Source organism: Sorghum bicolor, chromosome 5 (assembly GCF_000003195.3).
Source record: "Sorghum bicolor cultivar BTx623 chromosome 5, Sorghum_bicolor_NCBIv3, whole genome shotgun sequence".
Taxonomy (NCBI): domain Eukaryota; kingdom Viridiplantae; phylum Streptophyta; class Magnoliopsida; order Poales; family Poaceae; genus Sorghum; species Sorghum bicolor.
In genome coordinates this window covers 26,516,501-26,531,204 of record NC_012874.2, presented here as the reverse complement: position 1 = coordinate 26,531,204, position 14,704 = coordinate 26,516,501, and the positions used below count along the sequence as shown (strand labels likewise).

Genomic DNA, 14,704 nt, shown 5'->3' with positions numbered 1-14,704 from the left:
CACATTGATCATGAGATTGTGGGAGCTATACAATCTAGTTGTTATACTTGTGGAGTTCGACATGGACTCACTTTTGCTACTTCCCCCAAACCTCAGGAGAAGTTTAGGCTTGTGATCAACCAGTCAGTTGGATCCTATAGAGTGAAGTTAATACTCGAAGTTTGGAGTTCTCTATCCGTTGTTTGCTATCAAAGGTTATCTCTTTTATATTATGTACGTTATATATTTATGCATTGTCTTTTGATATTTCCCCTTATTTGTAGCTATATGTGAGATTTGACTTCTAAAACTCACATATGGTACATATCTGGTTTTGTCATTAAAATTGGGTATTACAGTGTACCTCATTGTCACGTTCGATTTGGGATTCTCTATTAGCTTTGGCTTCACCGACAGTGTCGCCCTGCCCTCTCGTTTGGCTCAACACTAGTACAAGAATTTTCTTTAGTGGTGGCTAAATCGGGTTTTCAGGGGCGGTCAGCAGAATCGCTGTAATGCTACCATCACTGAAAATGTGGCGTTTGCCGCGACGGGCTTATACCCGCTCCTGAAAATAGAAAATGTATTTTGAGGGGCGGATCAATTAGGAGAATCGCCTCTAATAATGTTATTTTCAGTGGCGGTACCATTAGGAGCATCGCCTCCCATAAAGCATTTTCAAAGGTGGTCCATAAAGCATTTTCAGGGGCCATTATGTTAGGCAAACCATCTCTGATAATGAATTTTCAGGAGTGGCTCCTTTAAAATAGCTGTCTCTATAAATGTTTTTTCAAGGGTGGTCACAATACATCAACCGTCCTTAAAAATTTGTTATCAGGGGCGGCTGCTAGAATCCAAGCACCCTTGATGATGTTTTCTTCAGGGACGGTTGTGGCAATGCAACCGCCTATGAAAATGTTGTTTTGAGGTATAGAATACTCAACCGCCTCTGAAAGTTAGTTTTAAAATTCCCACCAAATTTGAAGTCATATTTTCCCACCAAGTTTTAGACCCCCTTGCAAATGATTCAAATTAGCCTCATAAAAAAAGTAGATACACCATTATTATTTATAATTTTAAAAACCACATATTTGAATAATTCTATGCTTGTACTAAAGCATGAAAAAATAATCTTTAGAATGAATGGAAGAAGATGCTAATCTTTAGAAGAATGGTTGGAAAAAGATTTGACAACGGCTGGCAAGAGCTGCTCTTTGCCCCCCCTCCCACGCAATAACTTTGTAGTAGATTAGATGGGTCATATCATGTCTATTTTTTTTTTGGGGGGGGGGGGGGGCGTTTTTAAGGCCAGTTGACTAAAGTGAACCACCCCTATTAATTAATTTGTAAGAGCGATTCTCTTAAGAAACCATCTATAAGATGGTTTTGTAAAGAGAACCGTCGTTGAAGATCGATCTTCAATGGCGCGTCTTATAATACAGCTACGTCTAAAAATGGACGTGTATCAGATGCAGGTTTTGTGATAGAACTGCCCTAAAGATGGATTTTTAGAGACGGTGCCCCATAGTGCGGTTAGCGGCGGTGTGCTATATGAACCGCCTCTGATGTAAAAGGGTATCATCATTGAAGAGATTTTGTGTAATAGTGCAAGGGGTTGTGATCTCCTAAAATCATCATGGACCACAAAGGCCTTATTTACCGTCTCGTTCAGCTCAAGGGTTCACAACAGTCTTAACGTCACCAACCACTCATGGTAAGCAATGTACGTACATTGATTAGCTCAATTAAAATGTCGTTTGTGCTCTTTGGTGTTGTCCGGATCAGGACGTGCTACATTGAAATTGAATTTCTGAATATCTTATTATTATATGATCCTCTATTACAGTATGATTTTTTCATTATAGACATACATACTACACATACACATCCACTAGTTCTCTTAATTAACAGAACTCATCTAGGAGTGCAGTTTGACGGACCACCATGTCTTTTTCGCATCCGAAAATTATTATTATTTAAATAACAATAATAATTCAACTATATTTTACAGGTAACCATGATTACATTTTTGATAGATAGATAGATATGCTTAATAATAAATTACATGTAAAAGCCCCGACTTTTTGAGGCAAATATGAATGAATTATAATAAATTACTTAACTTCTTGTGTCCTATGCTGAGTTGCTGAAGTTTACCAACCAAAGACTTGCTCTGCACCACCTGTAAATCGTAATCCTTTTTCCTGTCATACATCAGGCTTCAAAGCTGACCTCCACCTCTTCCTTGCCGACCATGAGGAAATGAGACCCTCTGTCGATCACCTTCTTGCCGTCCGCCCTCGCCCGGCTGAAGTGTTCGCACGGCCTGACATCAAACCTGACGTTGGCCTTCTCCCCTGCCTTGATGTGCTGGCTCGTGAACCCGATCAGCTGGCTCACCGGCCGGCCATCCGTTGCATTGGGCCACCGGAGGAACATGAGGACAGAGTGCTTGCCGTCCATTGGTCCGTGGTTCTGCACCTCGACCTCCGCCGGGAACCTGAGCTGCTCACACCCGTCCGCGCCGATGTCATCGACGTGGTAATAGCTCGTGGCATCGTCGTCCTTGGTCGTCGCGGACAGCCCCGCAAGTAAGCTCGCCAGCTGGTTCTTGCCACCGGTGACTAGCTGGCGTGAGAACTTGGAGTAGCTGAGGCCGTATCCGAACTTGTAGATGGTGTTGCCCCGGTAGAATCGGTAGCTCCTGCCGGGGTATCCGTTGGCCGGATCGGCACGCATTCGCATGTCCGTCATGGGCACCTTAGTGAACTCCTCCGGGTACCACGTCACGGGCAGCCTGCCGCTGGGGTTGTGGTCGCCGAAGAGGACTCTGGCGATGGCGAGCCCTCCTGCCTGGCCTGGGTAGCCCGCCCACAGGATGGCGCCGATCTTGGGGTTGGACTGCGCGAACGTGATGTCCACGGGGCCGCCGGTGAGCAGCACGAGGATCACCGGCCGCTTGGCCGCGCTGGCGACGGCGGTGATGAGGCTCTGCTGCTTTCCCGGGAGCAGCAGGCTCGTCCTGTCCAGCCCTTCCTTCTCCTGGTCCTGGCTGAGCCCCATGAACAGGAACACGTACTCCGACGAGCTCGCCAGCGCGGCCGCCTGGCCCGTGGCGGCGTAGCCGCAGGCCGCCGAGCTGCACCCGGCCAAGAACCTCACGTTGCTGACATAGCTCTGGACCCCCTGGAGCGGCGTGGTGGTCTCGCACGCGGGGCCAAAGTAGTTCCCGCGTAGCACGAGCGCGTCGTTGGCGTTGTGGCCAATCACGGCCGCGGAGCCCATCGCGGAGCGGTCGAGCGGGAGGATGCCCGCGTCGTTCTTGAGGAGGACGATGCCGTCCTGCGCCGCCTCGAGGGCCAGGTTCTTGTGGTCCGCGGTGCACACGTCGGCGGCGCCAAGGTGGCCGTACAGCGCGTTCCCGCGCGGGTCGCCGTCGAAGTGGCCCAGCCGCATCCGCACGGCGAAGAGGTTAGTGAGGGCCTTGTCCACGTCCTTCTCCGTCATCTTCCCCTGCTGGATCGCGGCCATGCCGTGCTCCTGTGTGTAGGTCCCGCAGTTCAGGTCCAGTCCTGAGATTGTAAATTATTACTGTAAAGGTTGGACACTGGCACCGGCAGTTTATTAGGAGTACTAGTATATAAGTATGTAATAATAACAACACAACTAACGCTTACCAGCCTTGAGGGCGACGGCGACGGTGTCCTCAGGCGTGGGCACATACCGCTGCGCGTCGTGCATGATGGCCACGGCGTCGCAGTCCGACGACACGTAGCCGTCATGGCCCCAGGCGCCTCGGAACGTCTTGGTGAGCAGGTCGGAGCTGGCACAGGCGGGGACGCCGTTGATCCCCGTGTAGGCGCACATGACGCAGGTGGCCTTGCCGTCGACGACGCAGCTCTGGAACGGCGGGTTGAACGTGTCGGCGAGGTCCTGCGCCGTCACCCGGGCATCAAAGTTGTAGCGCGCCACGCCGTTCCAGTCCTCGAGGTCGTAGGCCGTGGCGTGCTTGCAGCACGCGGAGGCCTGCAGCGGCGCCGCCGCGCCGGCGGCAGAGCTGCCCTGGATGCCCCTGACGAAGGCGACCGCGTACTTGCTTGCCACGGCCGGGTCCTCGCCGGGCGTCTCCTGCCCGCGGCCCCAGCGCGGGTCCCGGAAGATGTTCACGTTGGGTGACCAGATGGTGAGCCCCTCCGCCTGCCCCAGGTTGTACAGCGCCCGGGCCTCCCGGCCGATGGCCTGCACGATACCATACCATACCACCATGGCAGATGGACATGAACATGTCAATTTTTCACGTAACCATGGCAGGACGCAGCAAATCAAATCTCTGTAACGATTAGCGAACGAACAACCAACAAATGCTGCCAACTTGCATTCGCGCGTGATCGATCAGTCCATGAACGCTAGAGTACTGTAGGACATGCTTCAGTTGCACGCTCAACAAGTTGGTGATCGTAACCGATTGGTGTGAGTTGTACTGCTGTTCCCTCATTTATGTACGCGCATTGCGAAAGATCGATCGGTGGATCGATCATGGAGGGTGTGCAAAGCAATGTGACAAAGACAGGCACATGCATGCGGCCCTGAATGCACAACACTAGTGTGTGCTGCCATGATTCAAACGCAGTAACGACATTTCTCTACATGCTTTAGGTTGACGACAACTGGATGAAAAGTGGTTTCCGTGTTCATCTATATATTTTATTTTAGGTAATCAGGATTCGAACAGAAGGAACAAAAATATAAACTGCTTCGCTTCCTTACTCTGTTCTTACATTCCGGTTCGCAGTAAGCGTACTGATTATTGTTGGAATGACATAGATGGCTATCAGTATGTGATTATTTGGCTGTGCTATCAGATCTCATCAATCAAGCAGGATCAAGATCGTCCAGCGAGCCCCAGCGCATGAATGGTGTGAGATCAGTTAAGTTCTAACAGTTGTTGCATTGGTTGCCACACCAATCATTGAATCGGAGCTGGACGAAACAAAAGCAGGGGAGCGTACTACCTTTGCAACCACCGCATATCCTACTACACCTGCGACCAATCAGAGTCATATTCTCACCGTACTACACCTCTTATATCCTCTACCTACCTGCACTATTACTCTGCAGCACAAATGTCGTTGCCCTGTGGCCGTGACGGCGGAATTACAGCCGCCATTTTTGGCAGTATAAACCGTACAGTCAAGGCTCGATAAATCAGCTTCTATGCAACTAATAAATTAACTAATAATTGTGCCACCAGAATTAATTTAGTTAAAATTAAATAAAATACACATATGATACATTTGCACTACAAACACATGTCCAATTTAATTTACCACAAGGAAAAACATGCCTATGTACAACTCAGCATGCATGCTTGTTCAATGAAAAAAAATTATAATTATTAGTTTAATGATACTTGTTTTGTATCATAAATAATAGTTTTCATAGTTATCTTTATAATTTAAACTACTCGACTCCTTACAAAAGTGAAAGATATGTCCTTTTTTGGATGGAAGGAGTACAAGGATGTGACCCACACTATCTTACTATCCCAAAGGCGGGCCTGCAATTAAATGTTTGTAATGACATCCATGAATTTCATGATATTTCGTTTCTAGTCTGATTTAGCGTATATGTACATTTAATTTGCAGACTAACCGTGAGCTCTAGAATCTTAGCTTTCTTGTTTCATATGTCTAATCTAAATCCGAGAGTAAAGGGTGCGGTGAGTCGCGGCTGGCGACTGAAGTACGTACCAACCGCCCAATTGTGGTGCCTAACCTCTCTCAGACATTCACATCACAGGGATAGATGATGTGCTTGTATTATTATGAAACTGAATATATATACGTGCATGCTTTGAGTATCTGCCTCGTTAAGCTCTCTGTGTTTTTCAATATATACCGTATTATTCTTATTGCCATAATAATACAGTGCAATGCACCCGGCCCCATACTGCGCATATACGGTGGAGGACGCGCGGTTGTATGTTAGCAGGTAGGCGCATCGCACGCCGGCGTGTGGCCGGTATATGTACGTTACGTACCTGGCCGATGCGGAACCAGAGGCCGTCGTCGAAGGAGGCAGTGGTGAGCAGCACCTGCGGGAAGCTGGTGACGCCGGTGACGGTGCCGTTGAAGCGCATGCCGTGGCCCCAGAAGGCGAGCCCGTGCAGCCCCTCCGACCACCACTTGTACGGCGGCACGCCCAGCCGCGGCACCCCCGCCGCCTCGTCGCCCAGCTGCGACACCTTCTCCGCCACCGTCAACCGCGACACCAGGTCCGCCGCGCGCCGCGCCGCGGGCAGCGAACGGTCGCAGAAAGGGTAGGCACGCGACGGCGACGACGGGCCGCACGAGAACAGGGGGTCGCTCGCCACGGCCGATGAAAAGAACACTGCTGCCAGGAGCAGCATCGCCGCCGTGCTTGCGGCATTGTGGAATGAGAAGGTACTATGACCCATGGCGATCCAAGTATACTTATTCGAGGGAGAAGAGAGAAGAGGTGGCTCGTGAGAACGGGCAAGGACCAGTGCGCTTATATAAACGTCCTCGTCCAATGGAAGTCCGCCACGTTTTCTAGCTAGACCCTTTTCCTTTCTCATGAAAAGGGATACAAGATCTATATGGATTTTTTTTTCATCTTTCCATTTTATTGGTTTCAAATAATTTGTCGATATATACGGTAGAATCTCTTGCTGTCAGTCTGGGATACATATATACTCACGTATATATTTCATCTACGAGATATTTTCCCGTGCGTTACACGGGGGCTATATTTTTACTAACGCACATTTATGGTGACACATTTTATCATTTTCAGAAAATATTTAAAAACTAATACATAAATTTATATGAAGAATTCTAAACTATTTCTAAATTTTATTATATATATATATATATATATATTATTTTTCCATCTACGTTGTACATCTTTGTCTTTTTTCATGTTGGAGGAGATTTGTTTTTTTCTCGTCGTTTGCGTTTGCAAATGCACCTCACAACCATGAAGCTCCCGAAGGACACTCCGTTATGATGGATGATCTCTGTCACCATTGCCATACCTATCCTAGTGTCATGCTTATTGCCCTCACCACCATTTTGTTCTATGACGTCAACTTCGCTGATAGTTACGAGTACATACGGTGCACCGCCTCTTCATCCTTTTCACCGTCGTCAACAACATGTCCGCCTACCACCTCGTCTTCGAAGACGTCTCAGGTCAACTCATCCTCATCTTCGCTTTATTCGACCACCACTATAGAGGCATGCGACCTTATGCAGGCCAATGTGTGCCGGATAACGAGGACTCTAGTAACGTGGCCGTTCATCGACTACATCCTCTGGAACATCCGGATAACGCCCGTGGATTTATTAAGTACATATAACATGGTTATTGATTAGACTCGACGCTGTAGTCGATCGAGAGATCAAGGTTTTTCAGGGCCAAAATCGATGATCGGTTTCATGTGCCTTAAATCAATCGTTTATATGATTTTGGATGTGGAACATTTTGTTTTGGAAACAGTTTGTTGTTTGCTGTATAAGATTTTTAATCTTGATGAATTTGTCTCTGAAATGGTTTTGTTTTGTCCTATATGTTGTTTTCCACATAACATTTTTTGCTGTATTTTCTTTCAAAAAACGGGAATGTGGAAGAGTTTGTTTCTAAAAGGGGGGCCATACATTTCTTTTCTGTATTTTCTTTGGAAATATATTTTTTTTGGAAACAGAGACGTGGAAGAGTATGTTTCTAAAACGGGGGCTGTACTTTTTTCCACATTTTGTCTTTTTTTGCCGGCCGAACCTTTTTGCCCGTATTTTTCTGTATTTGTTTTTTTTGCCAGGGTTTTTTGCCGTACCTTTTTTCGGACTGGATAGGTTTCTTTACGGTGTTTTTTTTTTGCCGTGGGTAGGGCAACGCTGACAATGACGTTAGTTATTTTTTAATGTGGTAATAGACTAGTAGTTCTTACTGTTAAGGCATTGCCTTCTTTTTTCTGTTAAATTAACCTTTCATCGATTCACCTACTATTTGTGGTGTGGTAAAGTGTTTCGTGTACTAAAGTGTATGCCAAATCGTCCTTCAAAAAAGTGATCAAGCTAGAATTGGTACGAGTTGGACTTACTACCTATGTATTTAATGAGAATACGTATTTCCCAACTCATATCGACGACCTTATCTTGCTGCATGATTCTCATCTGCTTTCATTTGTGCCAAAAATATTGGTCTAGACTACTATATAGAAGGATACAAAGGAAGTTTTTCTTTTGCTACGCTCTTCATCATGAAATATATATAAGGCAGCGAAACCCAATCATTTCAAATTTATTCCAGATTGTAAGAGATACTAGATAATTAACCCCCACGTCACTTAAAAAGGGCAGCATATGAGTACCAATTGTTAAGGAAGAAAAATTGGGTGGACTCTGGGCTCACCGTGTGCAGGATGAGCCCCCTCTCTGGATGGACGACGCATGTCCGTGCTCTGCATCAGACGACTCCCGCATCATTGGCTCCCTCGGCAGCTCGCGTCTTCACTTTGCTTCGTCTCCGAGTCTGCCGTAGCCAAACAATCACGGCTCGGCTTTACTTTGCATCACCCTTAAATTCTTCCTCAAACTCTAAATACATTCGCCTTGTATATGATTCAGCTGCAGTATTCAACATTGGTAGGTTTGAAATGTATGGAACCGGGTTCTTTCGCCGTGACTGAAAATCAGCTTCTAATTCAATTGCACGAAGACTAACTACAACCTTCTCACATTCTAGAAGGAGTTCCGAAAGACCAAGTTTCCTACGAAATCTTTTCTTGAAGACATTATTCATATCTTCACTCCTTTGGATCGAGTTCATGTCTGCTATAAAAGAGTCACGGTACAACGCAGCCCACTTTGTCCTCAAAGCAAAGAGATTTGCCATCCATGAGTTGTTCTCAAGGTTGTATTTATCCATCAATCCACGCTATTTCTCTATGAAGTAAGTCTCTGACCTATCTTCATACACATATTTTTTGAAATCTGTTAAGAGCTTGTCACCTTTCTTATCGGACTCATGAATTACATGACTAAGATGTTTTGCCGCATTTAAGCAAATGTGCAATAAACAAAGACCGTGGCTTGTATTTGGGAATACATAAGCAATTGCTCCTGCCATAGCCGCATCTTGGTCTGTAAAAATTGTGCTGGGGTGCTTTCCTGACATTGCCATTAGAAAGGTTTCAAAAAGCCAAACAAATGATTCAATAGTTTCATTAAATAGAAGTGCACATCCAAAAAGTATTGTTTGCTTGTGATGGTTGCAGCCAAGGATCGGAGCAAAAGGCATTTCAAACTTATTAGTTTAAATTGTGGTGTCAAATATCACAGCATCACCAAAGCATTTGTAATCCATGATAGACTGACCATCTGCCCAAAAGAAATTCGCTATACGACCATCTTCCTTGTCTACCTGAAATGCATAAAAAATGTAGGATCTTGTAACTGTTTATTTCTCAAATATTCAGATATTGTTTGTGCATCATTGGCTTCTAAGTACTGCCCTGCGCTCGCGACCAATCTCATTATCATAGTCCATCTTAGAAAATGGTATGTTTTCTTCCCCTCCATAAAACTCCTTCATGAACTCATAAACTTGGGCTGGCTTCATTCCGACGTCTCGTATCTGCCCGATTAATTTCCTGTCTGCCTCTATAACCTGTCGTTGGGACCAGAGCTTGTGTGCCTTATTTGGACTAGCAAGATAATGATTGTGTTGTTTGACAACCTTTTGCACCCTCCAAATCCTCTCTTTACTGATACTAAACTGGACACGAGCATCACAACCTGTTCTTGTAACATCCATTTGTGATTTCTCATTTTCTCAAAATTCTTGGTTACTGCAAACTATAAATTTCTGACATAGACTACCATCTTGGCGGTGCTTTGTCTTGCTCTTTCTAATATACTAAACCCAACCTTGCCGGCATAGTTGTTGTACATCTCATAAGCTTGTTCCTTAGATTCAAATGTCATTCCAACGGTAGGAGCGATCAAATTTTGCCCAGCTTTAAGAATCACCTCCTATACATTTAAAATTCCAGTTAAAGGTATACTGAAACTAAAACAAATGTATTATATAAGTTTGTTATTTTTTAACCTCATCAAGTACTCCATTCTCCATTGATCCAGATGTCTGTGAAATGGTGCCGATGGTCTCTACTCCCTTGGTAACCATGCTATTCTGTTAAATATGCGCACTATATGTCGGAAACCAAACATCATAGAAGAAAACACATTTTCTAAAAGAATTGCATAACGATCTAAACAGATAACTCACCTGTGTTATTTGTAGTTCATCTTCACAACGAGCATCAACAACAGCATCAAATTATAGTGCTCGTGGATCATCCATGAGAAAAGAAGATGCCATGCGTCATCTTCCATGGAGGCCGATGGTTCATCCATACATGCAGATGCAGTAGCGTGTGCATGAAATTGACGTTAGGGCTAATGACGGCGGAAGACTAAGAGATGAAAGTAATATGACGATTTGGCTTCTTATTAGCCGATGCAAAGTAGAGCCGAGCCATGATTGATTTGGCTGCGGCAGACTCGGAGACGAAGCAAAGTGGACGCGAGCTGCCGAAGGAGCCGATTATGCGGGAGTCATCTGATGCAGAGCGCAGACACGCGTCGTCCATCTGGAGAGGAGGCTCATCCTGCACATGGTGAGCCCAGAGTCCACCCAATTTTCTTCCAATTGTTAATGTCTATCACCAACCCAAATATGAGTGTCATTTGCTTATTGACTTCACATGATATTTAAGGATGGAGGGCGTAAATGTTGACTTGACTAATGCATTACTATAAGAAGATTTGTCTGCTTCTAAAAAATAGATCACTATTAATCACATTTATATTTTTGGAGCAATTCATAATTATTCAATGTATAGTAGCACTTGTAGGGACCTTGACGCCTAAGAGGAGGTGGAGGTGGGGTTTTGAATTAGCTTTTTAAGAACTTCTACTCTAAACGTGGTCTCTAATTTTCACATATCAAAACTTATGCAATAAAGGTAATCTATCTATATGTGCATCTAAGGTTTTTGCTAAGTGTATTGCTATCTCTACTGAAAAAATTATGCAACCTAGGTTCTAATCCTATCAACTAATCTAGCAAGCTAAACTAGAATATATTGAGCACACAACCCAGGTACACAAATTAAAGTGCGGAAGCTTAATTGAGATAGAGACACAAACTCCCGTTGATAACTCTAGTATGTTGCTGATGTATCGAGATTCGAGAGGCTCACACTCCCCCTAATCCTCGTTGAAGCACTACAACACTCGTACCCTTCGTGGTCGTTTCGCAACCCACATTGTGGTCGCTTTTGGGCCTCGATGATGATTTAGCGCCAGTGAAAGTCATAGCCATCAGCGACGCAACCACGGACCGACTAGAGTATACAATCACATCATTCCGTTTTGCCTTATGATCCATCCATGATAAGGTCCTACTTCCGCCGCACTAGAGCATGACCCGGCTGTTTGTATATACGAACACCGCTGTTTGGCTTATGATCTGTTTGTGATAAGGTCCTTACTGTCGCGTTGGACCACGACCCAGTGATGTTTGTATACACTACACCGACATGTTGGCTTATGATCCATCTGTGATATGGTTGTTGTTTCGGCCGCAATTGTGCACGACACGCCTGTGTTGGTGTACGCTAACACCATCGCGTACGCTTATGATTCGTCTAAGGTCAGGTCCTTGTTACCATCGCATTGGAGCATGACCTGCCTATGCAAGGTGAACATCACAGTCCCTTCACCGTATAACCATGTGGTCATAGGGCATAGTCACCATCACATTGCAGTATCATCTGCCCATGGTGATCCTTTAGTCAGCGTCAGTTTACTAAATGATCTGGCGGCGATACACTATTGATCTCTGCTTCATCACACGAATAGAGCTGGTGATGAGAAAGCAACCCACATCCAACGGTGACAAATTGCATCTATCTTTCACAAAATAACTCACTATTTCAGTTGGACCTTAATAACTTACTGAACACACACCATATAGATATAATGATTACACATCATCATTATGTCCACAATGAAGAGAACTTATAATGATAACAATGCTCGACACTAACATAGCATCATGCCAGCTGATGAATTAACACAAGCGAGACATAGATAGCATAATAACAAAGGTTTTGCTTCCTACAAACTTAAATAACTAATTCTGACAAGGTAGATGTGTGCTACGCTCCTTCAGATTGGCACTCCTCGATCAGCTTAGCAGCAAACGCATGATGGAACCCCTCTTCTTCCTCACATTGCAGAAAAATTGTTCAAAAGCATTAAGACTCTAAAACCTACAAAATGCAAACCAACAGAATTAATAATATTCAACAAACTATTGGTTTAGTTAGTAAACAAAAAATAGAATACATATTAGACTCAAAAAACTCCCTACCTGAATAAAGGTATGTCCTAACGACAAAATATAGCATATGCACCTTTACTGCTCTGCTAATGAACTCATGAACAAGGGAACATAAGGCACATAGTGAGGTCCATTAAAAAAAAGAGTCGGGTTAGTTCTAGGATACCGGAGCCACTAGAGTGGGATGACATGAAAGTTTCTGCAGCTCATGTCATATGCCACCAGTCTTTTTCCCTCCCCAATATGGAAAATCAAATTCCATTCTAAGTGAACTGAAATCACTTTGTAGTCCGCATTGGCAGCTTCGAAATTGAATGGAATATTATTTAGTGCAAATAGCTATAGCGTGTCCACCGTATCCTTCAATGTCCATTTACTAGTATGATAATCTTCAAAGATCTAGATATAAAGGTCAGAATTAGTGAAAAAAATCATCAATACATGCACACAATTGACCCTGATCTCCATGGATGGACAATGAAAGACCTAGTGGCCTAGAAATTTTCCTTCATGTCTTTCTCTCCATATCAACAAAAACTACTAGTACAAATCCAGCATGTGCATAAAACCATTAATAAACATAGACCCTAAAAACTTGCTTATTCGTGCCCCATTTAGAGTCTTTACACATCCATTCTTTAGTTTTGGATGAGTACATGCTGACATATAACACCCCAATCGTCCTTATCCACAGTTCAACCACATGGAAGTGCGAAGAGACTGCTGGTTTGTGACACACCAGATTGTGAACAACATAGCGACCCTCAACACACCAAGAGGCCTTTGCAACAATCTGCTATGATGAATGTTGACACTAGATACACACACAGAGAAATAATCCGCAAGTGCATGGATATCGGTGAGCACTTCACCCAAGACATAATTCCAGAGTATCATATTTATTTATCCACATGGAGAAAAATGTGGTAGGTTGTGTGGTTATTGATCTTAGGGGGCACCTAAGGAAAAGAGACACCTCGGAGGATGCTTAACCCTAGCACACTAATTCCTACCTTACCTCCTCACGAGACGTGGATTACGGAGACACCAAGGAGACTGTCACTTCCCCCCAATGTTACCAGAAATCCAGCTAGATAGGGAGGATCTATGAGTATTCTTAGCCCAAGCATCACGATTATGCTACGAAAGATTACTCTATTCCCTACGCGAAGCGAATAAAGTAAACCCGTAAACACAAAACAATAAGAACAATAAACTTACTAGTATTAGAAGTTGAATTGCCAAATGATCCTAGAACCAAGCCTTAGGTTAGGAGACCTTGATCCCACAGATACAACTGGAGAGGAGACACCGGCAAGCCGGGCTTCCTCCACTTCTATCTTCACCCTATACTCTCTCAATCTCTCTTGTTTTTAAAACCCTAAAGAGACAGATCCATTCGAGGGACCCCTCTCTGGCTAATTCTCTCTAGAAAATATGAATTAGGGTTTCTGAATTGGCACTGATCTAGGGGGACAGAGGGCCTGCTTATATAGCCCTCTTGAATGCACCATAGTCCTCGGGTCAAACCGACCTAAATAGGTGGTCAGGATTACTCCTCAAAGTTGGTGGAGGTAGGATCCACGAGATTGATCCTCATTGGCTAAAGGAGAGGTGCGGCTGCCCCTGCCCTATGGGTGGGCGCCCCTGGCTAGCTGCCAGGTGCATCTAGCTTTGCAGGGTTGCCTCCTCAAGTCTTCTAAATTGTTCCTGAGTTGTTGTTCGTGGTATTCTCTTTATGTAAACCAGACATGTGGACCATCTTTGGTTGTTTTCAGCTGACACCCTGCAGAAACATATATTCACCAAAACTCATGGAATTCTGTTAGTGATAACCCTATATTTACTAGCTGTTTGCATATAGATCCATTTTCATGTTTAGTTGACCATTAAAATTAGGAATTATCTATCATTCACAACTCCCCCACACTTGTCTTTTCCTTGCCCTTGGGTTAAAGGATGGATTACTTTAAGCATAACCTCAAACCAAGACATCACTAGTAGATTTATTCCTAATCATACTTGCACTGTGAGATTTAAAGTATCTACCACAAAACTTTGGGAAGTTGAGCATGGAAAAGTATGAAGTAGAGCTCCCTTTTCCTTCAGTTCTGTCACTTGGAGTTTTATCATATTTTTGCAAAGAAAAACTTAGTTTACCCTTCTCCATCATGTAGCGCACTCGAATCACTCATTGTAGTGGTATTTTGTGGAACTCACCAAGGCATGTATGATGTATGCCTTATATGTATCCTATTCTATAGAGCCTTATATGGAGTTGAAGGTAATTTAA

The 14,704-nt window shown here is 44.4% G+C and overlaps 1 protein-coding gene and 1 long non-coding RNA gene across 2 annotated transcripts; both read right to left on the bottom strand.

Annotated features, from left to right (window-relative positions):
* On the bottom strand, positions 1,935-6,481 carry LOC8155716 (probable beta-D-xylosidase 7). Its single transcript, XM_021460818.1, has 3 exons — positions 6,020-6,481; positions 3,657-4,218; positions 1,935-3,551 (listed from the first exon to the last, which is right to left on the bottom strand). The coding sequence occupies exons 1-3, from the start codon at positions 6,434-6,436 to the stop codon at positions 2,194-2,196; spliced, it is 2,337 nt and encodes a 778-aa protein (XP_021316493.1). The 5' UTR covers positions 6,437-6,481; the 3' UTR covers positions 1,935-2,193.
* On the bottom strand, positions 9,949-10,394 carry LOC110435555. The gene is made up of 3 exons (XR_002453292.1): positions 10,291-10,394; positions 10,111-10,194; positions 9,949-10,034 (listed from the first exon to the last, which is right to left on the bottom strand). It is a non-coding gene; the product is annotated as an uncharacterized LOC110435555 (long non-coding RNA).